The 18,481-nt window shown below is 46.1% G+C and overlaps 1 protein-coding gene across 3 annotated transcripts in view; it reads left to right on the forward strand.

Annotated features, from left to right (window-relative positions):
* Positions 1-18,481, forward strand: part of LOC146829728 (mitochondrial ornithine transporter 1-like) — a 224,920-nt gene that overhangs the window by 152,777 nt on the left and 53,662 nt on the right. The window contains exon 7 of one of the 3 annotated variants that reach the window (XM_085608447.1): positions 11,723-11,820. The exons of the other annotated variants lie outside the window; for them this stretch is intronic. Within the exon in view, the coding sequence (XP_085464573.1) occupies positions 11,723-11,811 (89 nt within the window). The 3' untranslated portion in view covers positions 11,812-11,820. The remainder of the gene's footprint in view (positions 1-11,722; positions 11,821-18,481) is intronic. 3 annotated transcript variants of the gene reach the window in all.

Raw genomic sequence — 18,481 nt, forward strand, 5'->3', positions numbered from 1 at the left:
TCTCTCGACCTCTGGCGGCTCCGGGTACGACGTCTGCTTTCCAGTCAGCGCCGCTTCTCCACCTCGGGCTCCAGGTCTCCAGGCTTCTCGACGTCGGACTTCAGGTAGTTACCAGTAACCAGGTCAGGAACTTGCTGTTCTTTGCTTGTAAGGCCTGTTCCTGCTGTCCAGGTCCTCAAGATGGTTTTTCTTGCTTTCTCCCACACAGGGCTCCAGGCTGGGCTCAGTCAGTAGGGACTAGTGTCAAGGGTGGGTTTATGGACCCCACTCCAGGCACAAGTTTCCACCCCTGCTGCCTCACTCCTTCCTCCTTCAGGTTTCTGCTGCTCTCTCTTCACCAGTCAGGTGCCAACTGCCAGCTCCAACTGTCAACTCTGGCTTATCTTCCCAACCTTCCAAACCGCCTCCAACTGTCACAGGGTTCCAGAATGTTGCAGAAGGTTCTAGTAGATTCCAGTGGGTTCTGATGATGTCACAGGTGGCCACCATTTTGTGCTCCAGGCCCTCAGACAGAAGTTCCAGGGGTAGATAAAATGGCTCCCTGAATCTGCATCAATACTAAAAAGTCTGGTGGTTCCCAAAAAGGAAAAATACTAACAGGGTTTGAGGCAAAAGTGGGACAAAATAAATAATGATGAGGAGGGACCACCCAAAGGGCTGACAGGTCTAACACGCGTCCCCCCCAGCTGAAAGTGGGGAGAGCTACCCAACCCCTTGGGAGTTCTCATCACTAAGGCGGAAATACCTTGAGAGACCGTCTGCATTGGCGTGGTCCACTCCAGGCCAATGTTCCACCTGAAAGTCCATTCCCTGTAGGGAAATAGACCACCTCAACAACTTGGGATTCTCCCCCTTCATCTGCATCAGCCAACGAAGGGGTCTGTGGTCGGTCTGAACTAGGAAGTGCGAGCCAAACAGGTATGGTCGCAACTTCTTCAGAGCCCATACCACTGCAAAGGCTTCACGCTCTATTGCACTCCACTTCTGTTCCCTGGGAAGTAGTCTCCGGGATAGGAAGACCACGAGTTGATCCAGACCCTCTTCATTGAGTTGCGATAACACTGCCCCAATGCCATGTTCTGATGCATCCGTCTTGGCAATGAACTCCTTGGAAAAGTCTGGGGCCCTTAAGACTGGGGCCTCGCACATGGCTTTCTTCAGTCTCACAAAGGCCTGCTGACAAGCCTCCGTCCAGACTACCCGTCGAGGTTGTTTCTTGGATGTGAGCTCCGTGAGGGGGGCTACAATGGTACCGTACCCCTTCACGAAGCGGCGGTAATATCCGGTGAGGCCCAGAAAAGCTCGGACCTCAGTCTGTGTCTTGGGGGGTTCCCAGGCCATGATGGCCTCGATCTTCGCCTGGAGGGGTTGCACTGCTCCCCTACCCACCAAGTGTCCAAGGTACACTACCGACTCCTGCCGGATCTGGCACTTGCTGGCCTTGATCGTTAATCCAGCTTGTCTCAGGGCCTGGAGAACAGCTTGCAGGTGACGCAAGTGATCCTCCCAGCTGTTACTGAAGACGGCTATGTCATCCAGATAAGCAGCAGAGAAACTCTCCATTCCGGTGAGGATCTGGTTTACCAGGCGCTGAAACGTAGCAGGTGCGTTCTTGAGCCCAAAGGGCATCACACAGAACTGGTAGTGGCCATTGGGCGTGGAGAAGGCTGACCTTTCCCTTGCTCCATCAGTCAAAGAGATCTGCCAGTACCCAGAGGTAAGGTCAAAGGTACTTAGATATTGGGCAGCTCCCAGCCGGTCAATTAATTCATCCGCCCTAGGGATCGGATGAGCATCAGTTTTGGTTACTGAATTCAGTCCCCAGTAGTCCACACAGAACCTCCGTTCCGGTTGGGCACCCGGTGGTGCAGCTTTTGGTACTAACACCACCGGACTGGACCAGGGGATGCTAGAAGGTTCGATCACTCCTAGCTCCTGCATCTTAGTGACTTCACTGTGAATGCTGGCCTTCACCTTGTCTGACATCCGGTAGATCTTGGACTTCACAGGTGGGCTGTCTCCTGTGTCCACGTCATGGATGCACAGGTGAGTCCTACCCGGGACAAGGGAGAACAACGAAGAGTACTGCCCCAGGACCTGGCGGCAGTCCTCCTGTTGTTTAGGAGTTAGAGATGGGGAGAGAATCACTCCCTCCACCGACCCATCTTTCTCTCGCGACGCAAACAAATCGGGGAGAGGCTCGCTTTCCACGTCCTCTGCTCCGTCAGTCACCATCATCAAGATGACTTTGGGCCTCTCGTGGTGGGGTTTGAGGCGGTTGGCATGCAGCACCCGTAGGGGCTGACGAGGGGTTTTAAGATCCACCAAGTAGGTAGCCTTACCCTTCTTCTCCAACACCTCAAAGGGTCCTGACCAGCGATCCTGGAGGGCGCTAAGCTCTCCTGGTTCGATCACCCACACCTTCTGGCCAGGCTCCAACTCCACCGGGTGAGCGTTGTGGTCATACCACGCCTTCATCACTGCTTGGCTGGCTTCCAAGTTGTCAGAAACTTGCTTCCACAACTTAGCCATTTGGCTCCGTAAGGCCAGCATGTAGCTCACCACATCCTGGGGAAGCTTTCTGGGAGTTCTTTCCCAGCCGTCTCTCACCAGGTTGAGAGGTCCACGTACCGGGTGCCCATACAGAAGCTCGAAGGGGCTGAAGCCCACTCCCTTCTGTGGCACTTCCCTGTAAGAAAAGAGTACAGGGTAGGAGGACGTCCCACTTCCTCCGCAGGCTTTCAGGCAGACTTCTGATCATGCCTTTCAAGGTTTTGTTAAACCTCTCCACCAGACCATTGGTCTGGGGGTGGTAAGGAGTGGTGAACCGGTATGTCACCCCACACTCCTTCCACATCGCCCGCATGTACGCTGACATGAAGTTGGTCCCCCTGTCGGACACAACTTCCTTGGGAAAACCCACTCGGGTAAAGATTCCCATCAGGGCCCTAGCCACAACAGGTGCTGTTATGGTCCTCAGAGGTATTGCCTCTGGGTACCGTGTGGCATGATCCACCAGGACCAGGATAAACCTGTGACCGGCTGACGTTGGCGGATCTAACGGACCCACAATGTCGATGCCCACCCTTTCAAAGGGGGTGCTAACGACAGGAAGTGGTTCCAGGGGAGCTTTCAGCTTCACCCCTGTTTTCCCACTGGCTTGGCAAGACACACATGTCCGGCAGTAGGTATCGGACGACACTTTCATTTGAGGCCAATAAAAGTGTGGGACAAGACGGGCGAAGGTCTTGTCTTGCCCCAGGTGTCCTGCCAATGGGATCTCGTGAGCCAACTCCAGAAGGAAGGCTCGATAACGTTGAGGGACTACCAAGGCTCGTGACGATCCATGTAGGGGTGCCTTGGGTTCACTGTAGAGGAGGCCATCCTCCCAGTAAACACTGTAGTTCCCTTCAACGTTCCCTGCTGCCTGGGCTTGGGCCTGACGCCTTAGCCCCTCAAGGGTAGGGCACTCGCTCTGGCCCTGGCAGAATTCCTCCCTGGACGGGCCTCCCTCCACGTGCCACTCGGCCGGGATGGGTAGGTCCTCCAGTTTGGTAACATCCCCCACCGCAGACTCCTGGTCCACCACCTCCGGTGGCCTATCCGTCCTACGGGGTGTGGACGCCGAGGCAGGCTCCTCCTGTCCTCGGTTCTTCCCTTGACTGGCAGCTGGCTGGGCCTTTGTTCCAGGCTCCAGCCTGAACGAACTCCCTCTCCGGGTAGTCGCGGACCCTGTGCTGACACAGGCCCAGTCAGGTGTACCCAGCATCTCAGTACGAGTCCGGTATTCCACCTCCTTCCAAGCATTGTGCTCCATGTCATTCCCCAGTAGACAATCAACCGGCACGGCAGGGCTTACGGCAACTCGAAGTGAACCTGCAACCCCCTCCCATTCAATGGGAACCTCGGCCACTGGATAGTGGCCTGTTCTGCCGTCAGCCATCGCGGCTGGGTGGAGTACATCAGGAATTACCTGCTCTGGAGACACCAGTTGGCTACGTACCATAGTCATACTGGCTCCTGTGTCTCTCAGAGCCTCCCCTCTTTGGCCGTTGATGGTGACCCACTGCCCATACTTTACGGTATTTGCGGGCACCTGGATCTTAGGAACCATCTCCCGTTCTCCCAGGGACACTAAAGTGACACCCGCCCACTCCCTTCCCTTAGTTAAGGGCATCTCCTCCCCGAGCACTGCACTAGCTACTCCGGGGGTCTTTCCTCCAATGGGAGGGGGTGGTCGTTTCGGGCAGTTCGCATCTCCCTTATAGTGTCCAACGCCACCGCACTCGTAGCAATGGACAACCCTGGGCTGCTGACTCTGGCCAGGATTAGGGTTTCTGGGTGGGTTAGCCCTAGGGGTGAATCCTATTCCCTTTCCTTGGAAATTATTTTGGGGGCCTTTGGAGAACTCCTTTTTCTTTTCCCCTCCCTCTTTCTTCTGGGGGGCGCCCTGTCCGGCCTTTTGAGTATCCCCTCCAGTCCCCCTTGTGGACACCCGGGTACTAGCCCAAATGTCCGCCTCCTCAGCAAGCTTCCGGGGATTGGTCAGCTTGCTATCCACCAGGTGTTGACGCAGTTCAGGGAAACATTTTTCAAGCAGGTGTTCCTTCAGTACTAAATCAAACAACCCCTCGTAGTTCCTCACTTCACTGCCCTGAATCCAACCCTCTAGTGCCTTCTTTGCATAGTCCAGGAAGTCCACCCAATTCTGTGTACCCAGTTTGTGACTACCCCGGAACTTCTGTCTGTACTTTTCGGGTGTTAGTCCAAACTTTCTTATGAGCGCCAGTTTCATGGTGGGGTAGTGGGTCTGCTCATCCTCCTCTAGGGCCAATAATGCATCCCTACCAGCTGGAGGCATGTACTTGTACAATCCCCCTCCCCAGTACTTCTCTGGAACCCCATGGGCCCTTAACGAGACCTCATAGGCCGCTAGCCACTTGGCGATATCGTCACCCGCCCCATAGCTAGCTACTATGTCCTTCGGCAAGTAGGGTTTGGGTTCCCTAGTGAACTCTTGGTCTTTGCTGCCACCATTAGGAACAGTTTGTGCCCCGACTCTTAGGATCTGAAGATCTATCTCTTTCAGCCTTAACTCATGAGCCATCCTCTGTTCCTCCTTCTCTTTCTCCAGCCTTGCTAAGTCCCATGTGAGCTGTCTTTTCTCCCTCCGGTCAGTTAACTCCACTTCAGATAAGCCACCGCTAGAGACAGTGCTGCCCTTCCTGGAAATGGTTCTGGGCCCCGCTACTAGGTTCCCCACCTCAGGTTGGTACAAACCAGCTCCCTCACTGTCGGGCTCTCTATCCCTGTCCTCCTCCTCAGCCTTGCTTTCTCGTCGTGCCTCCCCCCAAGCCCTTAAGCTGGTTTGGAGTTCAGCCTTCTTGGCACCTGGGGGACAGTACACTCCCTCTCTCTGACAGAACTCTCTGAGTTGGGCCACAGTATAACTTTCCACATTTTCTAAGACAAATTCCATTTTGCCCACTCAGAACAGAAGACCGGTTTTGACAGAAGCAATGCAGGGGGGTACCTTATATAATACCTCCTCCCACCACCAGAGCAAATTTGGAAAAACAAAACTCACAATTAGGAAGGCCACTTTGAGAAAACTCCAGGTGTAGGCCTATGGACTACCCACAGTTATTGTCGAGTATACGTAGGCACAGCTCAATCCCGCCGCTGAACACCAATCATGTTAGAAAAACCCACTCCCACACCGGAAGGGTGGTGGTGGTGTTCTCCCAGACACGCTGTGGTAGCTTGGCTCGAGCAGTAAGGAAGGCACCGTGTTAAGCATACGCTATACCCATACAATAACCATGCGTGCATCCGTTCCAAAAACGACACTACACCTTAAAAATTTATGAAAATATCTCTGTGTTTATCTTCTTTTCTCTTAGTTACTGATTAAACAAACAATAACACAATCACAGTACACACGGCTTCTCCTTAAAAAGTGCAGGTCAAATAAATAGTAACACTTTACAGGTGCAATAAATAGGATCAGGTCAAATAAATACTGTGAGGGAATAAATACTGTACAGGAATAAGTTAGCTCAGGACAATAAATACATTACAGGAATAACTTAGATAAATACAATAAATACAGTACCCTCAATAAATAATATCAGCCAACAATGACATTTGTAAAATCAGATCACATTTAAAATACTATGGGCTGATTTGGCCCAGTCACAGCTCGTGGTTAGGTGGATGGCCTGAGGGTGTCTCACCTAGCTTGGGTAAGGCTGAGGCTAAAACTGAGGTAGATCAAGGGTAATCTAGGAATCTGGCTCTCCCAAACTACACAACCCCTCACACAGGTCACTGTATCAGTCTCAGTCCACCCCTGGCACTCCCAGGCTGGTTCTAACACCTCTTTATCCCTTAGGATGGTCTCTTAGAGCTCCACAGGGCCTTAGGCGCCCTCTATTCCACTTACTGCCCTTTTTATGAAGCTCCGACGCCGCTGGAGTCGTGTCGACGCCGTGAGGCGGTTCCGGTTCGATGTCGGCGGCCTCGGCTCGATGACAGTTCTTGACGACGCCGGTAGGCGGTTCCGGTTCGATGTCGGCGGCCTCGGCTCGATGACAGTTCTTGACGACGCCGGTAGGCGGTTCCGGTTCGATGTCGGCGGCCTCGGCTCGATGTCGACCTCCGGTTCGATGACGTCGGGCAGTCTTGGCTCGATTGTCGACTTCGGGCGGCTCCGGTTCGATGACGTCGGCCGGCCTTGGCTCGATGTCGACTTCCGTCGGCTCCGGAGTGCGATCTCCACTCCCGACCTCCGGTGCTCCTCTCCTCTGGTTCCGGCGACTCCGGAGTGCGACCTCCACTCCCGACCTCCGGCACGATTCTCTTCAGGTTCCGGCGACTCCGGAGTGCGATCTCCACTCCCGACCTCCGGCACGCTTCACCTCGGTCTCCGGCGACTCCGGAGGGCGGACTTCACTCCCCCGTCGACGCCGCACACTCGACCTCAGGTGACTTCCTCCTTGACCTCTGGTACTCTCTACGACCTCCGTCGGCGCCCTCTCTCGACCTCTGGCGGCTCCGGGTACGACGTCTGCTTTCCAGTCAGCGCCGCTTCTCCACCTCGGGCTCCAGGTCTCCAGGCTTCTCGACGTCGGACTTCAGGTAGTTACCAGTAACCAGGTCAGGAACTTGCTGTTCTTTGCTTGTAAGGCCTGTTCCTGCTGTCCAGGTCCTCAAGATGGTTTTTCTTGCTTTCTCCCACACAGGGCTCCAGGCTGGGCTCAGTCAGTAGGGACTAGTATCAAGGGTGGGTTTATGGACCCCACTCCAGGCACAAGTTTCCACCCCTGCTGCCTCACTCCTTCCTCCTTCAGGTTTCTGCTGCTCTCTCTTCACCAGTCAGGTGCCAACTGCCAGCTCCAACTATCAACTCTGGCTTATCTTCCCAACATTCCAAACCGCCTCCAACTGTCACAGGGTTCCAGAATGTTGCAGAAGGTTCTAGTAGGTTCCAGTGGGTTCTGATGATGTCACAGGTGGCCACCATTTTGTGCTCCAGGCCCTCAGACAGAAGTTCCAGGGGTAGATAAAATGGCTCCCTGAATCTGCATCAATACTAAAAAGTCTGGTGGTTCCCAAAAAGGAAAAATACTAACAGGGTTTGAGGCAAAAGTGGGACAAAATAAATAATGATGAGGAGGGACCACCCAAAGGGCTGACAGGTCTAACAATATGTATAAATAATATCCGGCAAAAACGCCATAAGATCAATGCATAAAAAGACAATTTATTATTACAAGGGAGAGGTAGGATAGAGCCCATAATCATTACACTGGTTTCTATGTAAAAATGACATTGCGTTTGTGCCAAACTGCCTCTAGGAATTTGCTCACGGCTAAAACAGTTCTGGAAGATAGATCGACCTTTAATATCCTTAAGGCTACTTGATAATATGGAACTCCCAGTTCCTGACAAATGGGAATGATCCACCTACTGCGAAGGGACGAATGCTCTGGGCAGAAAGAGTAGGTGTGATTCGTTTTCGTCACCCTGGTTGCACATGGGACAGGTCAATGGTGCCTGTGCTTTGTTCCGTTTATGGGTAAATGATCTTACAGGGAGTGTCCCAGGCACTTAGGAAAAGTGCTTGTATATATATATATATATATATGTGTGTGTGTGTGTGTGTGTGTGTGTGTGTGTGTGTGTGTGTGTGTGTTTGTGTTACTATCCTTGTGGGGACTTGGGTGTGATAACACACTCACGCTGTGGGGACTTGATTGCACTGTGGGGACCTGAACCCAAGTCCCCACAAGGCAATGTCCTTTAAATGACAAAAAATGGCTTCAGGAACATCTGTGTCAATTTTTACAACTTTTAAAAAAATTGCCTTGTGGGGACCTGTGTTTCATAAAGTGTGTTTATATTTTTGCTCAGCTCTGCCCCTGTAGACAGGAGGCGGTACTGCAGTCTTAAACACACTTTGCATTTAAACACACTTTGTTCACCAGGAACACAAGTTAGCAGCAGAAAGCACAGATATTTCAAAGGAAAAGCTGCAAAACCCTGTGTTAAAAAATATTTTTACTGCAAAGTAACATTTTCCCCATTTAATAAAGAGAAACTTTATTTACATGAACATTTTAAATTCAGAATATTTGAGTTTAAAAATTGTTAGTGGTTTTATAAACATTGCTAAAAGCAATTTGGGGACGTTTTGAATCCCAGATTACGTCACTATTGCCATTTGATCCTTATCTGCGATTAAAGAATGATGGTGCATTAAAACATGATAGAATATAAACTGATCTGATCGTTTTTTACAAATTTGATTACATATTAATATGCACTTTGGAATACGTTCTTATGATGATAGCACAATGCAACTCTAGGCACTCACTCATCTAGCTAACAGCTATGCTCTCTTAAATGCCGAACTGCAGTAATGTCATGCCCACACCATGGGTAAGTTTAATTTTAACAGAAAAAGCATGTTCTTAGAACATTATTGACGTTCGTAGAAAATATTTTCAAATATTGCCGTAAGATGACATCACATGTAAATCCTTTGTATTGCTTAATTTCCAAACTGTTCCCAATGCTTTACAAATTAAAGCAGCGTCATTCCCATAGATGGGTGAAGAACAGTCATATAACAAGCATTGGCAAAGCCAACAGGTGTCACCTATGAGACAGCTACTGGCTTTGACAGAGTTTTTTTGCCCTGTTGTACAGCAGCGTTCCTGCTCTGCCGCATGGATGAAATTGAAATTAAAAGTTTTAAAAAGCAATATGATGCAGCCAAAACAGACCACATCATGACACTTATTTTTATTGCTGGCAAGAGGGTGAGGGCATGTGAGGGGTCAACACTATCAATGGAGGGGGTGGGGAAAAGAAAAATCACTGACGCTGCCACTACTGATCACAGTATATAAAGTTGTCAGAGCCTCCTTGGCCTTATTCAATTATAAAATGCCGACTTTGATATATATCAACCTTAGTGAAGTAGGTGCAGAGGCACAGGGTCCTGGTTCACCTTAATTAGTGGCTATGTTTTAAAAGACGAAAAAGGGGAGGTGAATGGGCGACCAAATCTCTATATTGCATTAGGGCTCACAGTGCCCTTACTACTGCATTGGTACCCACACGTATTACAGTTTGGACTTAGTGCTTCAGCTAAGGTGCAAAGTTCTGCTGTAAAAATTGGCCACCTCATGTTGGTGTCCACTTCAATTTGCCCTTCCTGTGTATTTAAATATAGTTTGCCTTCCAAGATCCTACCAGTTTAACTACAACATACTGCAGTAGCATAGGCTGTGCTCAACCACCTACCTTATTAGTGAGAAGGTCTTCAAGCCGGAAGTGTGAAAAGGATGTGGCGTTATGCTAGAGCTACAAACTTGGAACTCAATTCTTGATGTTGGCTCGACATTGTGTGATTCTGGTCAAATCACTTAATCACCCCGTGCCTAAAGAAATTGTACGCGACTTAACTGGTGCACATGTAAAGTGCTTCAAAGTGGAGTGACCCAAGCACATCACTAGTGGGAATGAGGCATTTACAGAAGTATGTGAGAAGTGGCTTCTGTTGCTTCACCATGAGAACTTTTGTGTGGGTCAAGTCTACTAATGCTACCACAGCCATAGGCAGGGATGAGATAGACTACTGCTCAGGTCTCAAGATCTGCCATGAGGTAGCTGCAGCCTGTCCCACATCAGTACTAGACGTCCTTCAATTGGGAAAGTTAATATCTGCCTTGAGAAGAAACTCAGTCAGGTCATCAGGGCAATGACCCTCGCACATAACAAATTTCCCATTAACAAGAGAATAGGCCGGTACACCTGAACATCCTCAAGTTGATTCCACTCCCACAGTGGGAGATGGGCCCTGCTGGTAAGAGCACACCTTTGAAAGAGAAGCAGAAAGGGCTGTGCCTGACCTAAGACCTTGAAAGCAACTAGGCAGAGAATGAAGCATCTAAAAGGCCTCACCGATCAAAAACATTTGCTCACGGCATAACATACATCAATATCAAAATGTCCGGAGCACATATTTGCTGTACACAGCTGAAATATTTTAGCTACTACTCAAAGCCCCTACTATGACTATACACTTATTCTGTATAAAAAACGACTCAATCCTGGAGAGCCTCATACTCCACCCAAGAGAAGAAGGGCTTTCACCGCAGACAGAGTGCATAAAGAATGGACCAGTATATCACACTTAGGGGTTGAAAAATGTCTTGTTTAGAAGTGAAATATTCCTTTGGCCTAATATGTTGTTTATGATCATATTGGTCAGCAGTTGGGAGCAGAGATTGTGGGATTCGCTTAACTGCAGACTATTAAGAGTGTTTATAAGTTTTGAAGACCTACCTTTAGCAAGGAATCTACCATACGTGTATTGGAATTGAAGCATGAATGTTGCTGTAATTAGACTGTCATTTAAGGAGGGCAGTACTTTTTAAAATGAGGCACTACACTTAATATTTTGGGTAAGCTTAGAAAACTATTGGTATACATCTAAGAAGAAAGAGCCATAGCAGAAAACAGTAGATGTGTGTCTGTTTTGGAATGTAATTGCACTACATTACCTACAGCTCATACCCTAGCATGGAAATAGTCTTAAGTTAGTGGCTAAGCTGGAGACAGTATATTATATAAATACAGCCATGATTTACTCACATTTTGATCATGTACTCGTGTGGCAATTAGGGGAATTCAACTTTGCCACACAAAATGCTTTTTGTGTCAAACGTTGATGTGAGTGCAGCACCAAATTCTCTGCTCTATGGTGCACAACCCACTATCAGGGTGGGAACAGTTCAAAGACAACTATAATCCACACAAAGCCAGATCTACTTAACTAATGTGTCCTGCCTTTGCATGAAGTTATACCACCAAATGAAACCAGGAGCAAGCAATGGGTATATGGAAAAGCCTAGGATATTTCCTGACGTAATTTCTTCAAAATTATCCACTGGACACAGCTTACCCTTAGCCTCTTGACATTGTGTGTAGAAGTTTGTACTGGAGAGCTTCATCGTATATAAAATTCACAAAAGACACTACTAGCTTGGCTTAGCACTGTCGTGCAATGCTTAGAATCACACAAAAAGGCATCATTGCCATGCAACTCTTTGAAAATATGGTGCTGTACTATTTTTACTATTTGCCCAAGGGAGTGCAATGGAATATTACAAATGTTTATATAGCACTGTCCCATGTTTAATGTATTTAGATCACAGGGTGGCACCACAGCTCCATGTTTCTGAACAAGAAAGTCGCCAGAAAATGAACATACTCCCCGATTTTGAACTAAAGCTCTGATGGCACCAAGTAAGTGAGCCCAATCCGCCCTAGAAGAGCTCCCTTGTCTCTTCCATCCAGGCATCATTTCACCCTATCTGTTGATATCCACTTTTTCACCTTTACATTGTATCAGTCATTTATTCTTTCATCCGTCATTCATTCTTCACCATTACATCCATCAAGCCATCCGTCTATCCAGCCTGCCATCCATCCATCCACTTTGTCATTCATCCACTCTGCCATGCATCCATCCATCCTTCCACCCACTCTGTCATCCCTCTCTCCATTCTGCCATTCATCCATCATCCACCTTGCCATCCATCTGTTATCCAATCTAGCATCCATCATTCACTCTTCCATTTATCCTCTCTTCCACCCACCATCCACTCAGCCATCCATCATCATCCATCCATCCACTGTGTCATTTATCTACCCACTCAGCCTTCCATCTAGCCATCCATCCACTCTGCCATCCATCCACTTTGCCATCCATTCAGCAATCCATCTACTCTGTCATCCATTTACTCATTCATCCAGTCTGCCATATATCAACTCATTTCATCCACTCATCCATCACTTTAATCTGACATCCTTCTACCCGCCCATCCACATATCCATTCATTAATTCATTCATACATACAGCAATACCTTTACTCTGCCATCATTTCACCTTTCTATCCAGCTTTACTCTGCCATCTATCCAAGTCTTACCTCTGCCACCCTTTCACATGTTCATCCACCTATTCATTCCCTCTCTCATCCATCCAGCCATTTTCTCTGCCATCCTTTCACCTGTACATCCAACTATCCATTCATTTCATGCATCCTTGCACCCACTCATCCGTCCACCCACCCACCTACTCATACACCCATCTTCCTTTCTTTCACCCATCCTTCCTTTAAATATTCCTTCTTTCTTTCCTTTTTCTCTTTACCCATGTTTTGTTCTTCCTTTTTCCTGTTTGCTTTTCTATTGAGGCAGTATTCCTTTATTGCATTAATTACGACATTTTGTCCGCCCAGGTGAAGACAGAATAGGAACACAAAGAACTATAGCCCCCCTGTAGCTGCTGAAGCAACACGACACCCCTGTTTCTGAGCTGTGCTAGCTCCAGTTTATTCACTAACTTGTACTTCAAGTTATTTCATGCCCACATAGGCATTCTGGGTTAATTCAAAACAGGTACACTGCTCCCTTCAGCATGGCATGCCTTCCAGACTCTTTAAGCATGTAACTTGAGTAAGAAGAGTCTTAGACTGCCCACTGAACTGTGATCATCCACAACAGGTGTGTTTGTGGATTTGCAGCCAGCCAGGGAAGACTTCTCAAGAGTGGCTGAACATCCCAATAACTACACAGTATCTCTGTTGGGACTTGAACATGTTAGTAACCACACATTATTTATGGAGAGATTTTAACATTAAATTCACACACTATCTTTGTGGGGACTTGAATAAGATTAATTACACACACATTCTGTGTGAGCTCTTGAAAAGTCCTATCATCACACACTATTTGTGTGGGCACTTGAACATCATATTCTTCACACACAATTGTTGAGGTGACTCGAACATGACTGCCTTCACACGCAATCTCTTTGAGATCTTAAACATTCCTATAATCACACTATCTCGGTGGGTACCTGAACATCATTTACTTCACACACAATCTTTTTAAGACTTGAACATTCCTATAATCTTCATTATGAGGTCGTTCGGAAAGCATCTGGCCGGCAGTTGGATTCCCCTAGACCGTGTTGGAACCCATCCGCCCGACTCAGTCAGAAACAATTCCGACTGACCGATTATGATGCTCACGGTCGGAAGGTGAATTCCAAATCGGAACTGATTCGTACAGCTCAACTGTCAGCATTTCTGCCTGCCTGATTATGATGTCGGATTCCAACAGCCTTTCTGACTTGGTCTGTCTGACACGAAAAGGCTGTTGGAAACTGACTATGGGGCCCCTAGAAGGCCCCCCTTCATCCTGAGTCCTCTGGTTTGGGCTCAGGGGAATATCTAGGGGACCCCCCTTGTGTAACCATGCACAGTGTGGCAGGCACCATGGGGAGCCAACAACAGGGAGCAAGGTTTTCTGCAGCTACCCATTTTTCCAATAGGAGCCTGTGTTATCGGTCGGAACAGAGGCTCCTATTGAAGTCAATGGGAGTCCTTCCGAACGGTGTTTGGAAGCATCGTTATTGGTCAGGCAAGAACCACCGGCCACAAGTCAGTCAGAACCGAATCCGACAAGGAGTCGGGCGGTGTAGTTTCTGACCAACATCGTAATGAGGCCCTAAGTATGTGCAGGGTTGAACATGCCTATAATGCATGTTTGAACGTGAACAATTGTACGTTCACATGCTATCTGTGTATGGACATGATGATCATCTTTAAAAACTGTCACTGTAGGGACTTGAAGACTACAATAGTTGCACACTATCTCTGAGGGGACTTGAACATTATAATTAACACACACTATCTTTGTGGCTGCTTGAACACCCCAGCAACCACCTACTATGTCTGTGGGGAGATTTGACTATTATTTTCACACACTATCTTTGTGGGGACTTGAACATGATTAACTTCACACACAATCTGTGGGAGGTCTTGAACATTCCCATAATCACAAATTTCCTGGTTCACAGGTAAACTTACACTTCTGTGTATGCGGAGTCTCTGCCACGGGTTTAGAGGCTCTGCAGCCATAAAGTTACTACTCGTAAAATGCCTTTGTGAATTGCAAAAATTTGTAAGCTTAAACAAAAGTTTACCTTTATGAATCAGGACCACAGTGTCTCCGTGACACTAGAACAGCATTTTTGTGAAGACTTTAGCATGATCATCAACCACTATATTTGTGGTGACTTGATTACCTTCACACACACAAAGGCTGTGAGGTCTTGAACTTTCCTGTAATCGTTTCATTTCTTTGGGGACTTAAACATCATTATCTACACACAGTGTCTTTGTGGAGCCTTGAACATCATCTTCATGCTCTATCTTTGTGGGAACTTGATCAATCATTATCTTCTCACACCATCTAATTGAGGTCTTGATCATACCTAAAGACACACACAATCTTTGGAAAACTTGAACATCCCTATAATCACACACTATTTATATGCAGATTTAAACATGCCTATATTCAGATAGTATTCCTTTTTAAATGTGAACATCATTACCTTCTCACACTATCTGTGAGGAGACTTAAAGATCATATTTAAACTCTACCACTATACAGACTTAGGGCCTGATTTAGATTTCAGCAGACGGTTACTCCATCACAACAGTGATGGATATCCCGTCCACTAAAATATAAATCTCATAATATCCTATGGGATTTATATTTTGGCGGACGCGATACCTGTCACTGTTGTGACAGAGTAACCCTTCCACTGAAATCTAAATCAGGCCCTTAAACACTATTATCTTTGCACACTATCTTTGTGGGGACTTGAACACCCTAATAAACACACACTATCTTTGTGGTAGCTTGAACATCCCATTAACCATACACTATCACTGCTGTGACTTGAGCATCCCTGTAACCACACACTATCTTTGTGGGGACTTGAAAATCCTAATAAACATACACTCTCTTTGTGGGAGCTTAAACATCCCAGTAACCACACACTATCACAGTTGGGACTTGAGCATCCCTGTAACTACACACTATCTTTGTGGGGACTTGAACATGTTAATAATCACACAATTTTTATGGGGAGATTTGAACATAATATTCACACACTATCTTTGTGGGGACTTGAACAAGATTAATTTCACACACAATCTGTGTGAGTTCTAGAACAGTCCTACAATCATGCACTATTTGTGTGGGGACCTGAACATCATTTACTACACACGCAATCTTTTTGAAACTTGAACATCACTATAATAACGCTATGTATGTGCAGGGTTGACCATGCCTATAATCCCTGTTTGAATGTGAACAATCTTACTTTTATATACTATCTGTGTAAGGACATGAATATTATTTAAACACTATCACTGTTGGGACTTGAACACTACTATAGTTGCACACTATCTCTAGGGGTACTTGAACATCATAATAAACACACACTATCTTTGTGGCAGCTTGAACATCCTAATAACCACATGCTGTCTCTGTGGGGACTCAAACTCATCACTAACCACACACTATCTGTAGGGATATTTGACCAATATATTCACACACTATGTTTGTGGGGACTTGAATATGATCAACTTCACACACTATCTGTGAAAGGACTTGAAAATTACCATTATCACACGGGGCCTGATTCACAAAGGTGAACTTAAATATTTGTGTACGTTTATGACATTTTGCAATTCACAAATCAATTTCACGAGCGATATTTTTACGACTCTATATCTTTTTATGTGTGGAGTCTCTGCCCTGATTGCAGAGACGCATCAGTCAAAGATACTACTCATAAAATGCCTTTGCGAATTGCAAAAAATTCATTTTACCTTTGTGAATCAGGACCACAGTATCTCTGTGATATTAGAACAGCATTTTTATCACACACTAGCTTTGTGGAGACTTGAACATGATCATCAACCACCATCTTTGTGGTGGCTTGAACATGATCACCTTCACATACAATCGTTGTGAGGTCTTGAACTTTCCTGTAATCGCTTCATTTCTTTGGGGACTTAAACATCATTATCTACACACACTATACTTGTGAAGAGTTGAACATCGTCTTTATGCTCTATCTTTGTGGGAACTTGATCATCATTACCTTCTCACACCATCTCTGTGAGGCCTTTATTGCACCTAAAAACACACACAATCTTGGGAGAACTTGAACATCCCTATAATCACACACTATGTATATGCAGATTGGAACATGTCTATAATCATATATTATCTCTGTTTAAATGTGAACATCATTACCTTCACACACTATCTGTGTGGGGACTTAAAGATTATATTTAAACACTACAATTGCAGGGACTTAGGGCCTGATCTAGATTTCGGTAGATGGGTTATTCTGTCAAAACAGTGACAAGTATTCTGTCCACCAAAATATAAATCCCATAATATCCTATGGGATTTATATTTCGGCAGGTGGGATATTTGTCACTGATGTTGACAGAGTAATTCTTCTGCCGAAATCTAGATCAGGCCCTTGAACATTATTATCTTTGCACACTATCTTTGTGGGGACATGAACAGCCTGATAAACACACTCTATCTTTGTGGCAGCTTGAACGTCTCAGTAACCACACACTATCACTGCGGGGACTTGAGCATCCCTGTAACTACACACTATGTTTGTGAGGACTTGAAAATCCTAATAAACATACACTCTATTTGTGGCAGCTTAAACATCCCAGTAACCACACACATCACTGTTGGGACTTTAGCATCCCTGTAACCACACACTATCTTTGTGGGGACTTGAACATGTTAATAGTCACGCACTTTTTATGGGGAGATTTCAACATCATATTCACACACTATCTTTGTGGGGACTTGAACAAGATTAATTTCACACACAATCTGTGTGAGTTCTAGAACAGTCCTACAATTATGCACTGTGTGGGGACCTGAACATCATTTACTACACACGCAATCTTTTTGAAACTTGAACATCACTATAATAACGCTATGTATGTGCAGGGTTGACCATGCCTATAATCCCTGTTTGAATGTGAACAATCTTACTTTTATATACTATCTGTGTACGGACATGAATATTATTTAAACACTATCACTGTTGGGACGTGAACACTACTATAGTTGCACACTATCTCGAGGGGTACTTGAACATCATAATAAACACACACTATCTTTGTGGCAGCTTGAACATCCTAATAACCACATGCTGTCTCTGTGGGGACTCAAACTCATCACTAACCACACACTATCTGTAGGGATATTTGACCAATATATTCACACACTATGTTTGTGGGGACTTGAATATGATCAACTTCACACACTATCTGTGAAAGGACTTGAAAATTACCATTATCACAAGGGGCCTGATTCACAAAGGTGAACTTAAATATTTGTGTACGTTTATGACATTTTGCAATTCACAAATCAATTTCATGAGCGATATTTTAACGACTCTATAACTTTTTATGTGTGGAGTCTCTGCCCCGATTGCAGAGACGCATCAGTCATAAAGATACTACTCATAAAATGCCTTTGCGAATTGCAAAAAATTCATTTTACCTTTGTGAATCAGGACCACAGTATCTCTGTGATATTAGAACAGCATTTTAATCACACACTAGCTTTGTGGAGACTTGAACATGATCATCAACCACTATCTTTGTGGTGGCTTGAACATGATCACCTTCACATACAATCGTTGTGAGGTCTTGAACTTTCCTGTAATCGCTTCATTTCTTTGGGGACTTAAACATCATTATCTACACACACTATACTTGTGAAGAGTTGAACATCATCTTTATGCTCTATCTTTGTGGGAACTTGATCATCATTACCTTCTCACACCATCTCTGTGAGGCCTTTATTGCACCTAAAAACACACACAATCTTGGGAGAACTTGAACATCCCTATAATCACACACTATGTATATGCAGATTGGAACATGTCTATAATCATATACTATCTCTGTTTAAATGTGAACATCATTACCTTCACACACCATCTGTGTGGGGACTTAAAGATTATATTTAAACACTACAATTGCAGGGACTTAGGGC

The sequence above is a fragment of the Triturus cristatus genome, chromosome 5_2 (genome assembly GCF_964204655.1).
Source record: "Triturus cristatus chromosome 5_2, aTriCri1.1, whole genome shotgun sequence".
In the NCBI taxonomy this organism is placed as follows: Eukaryota; Metazoa; Chordata; class Amphibia; order Caudata; family Salamandridae; genus Triturus; species Triturus cristatus.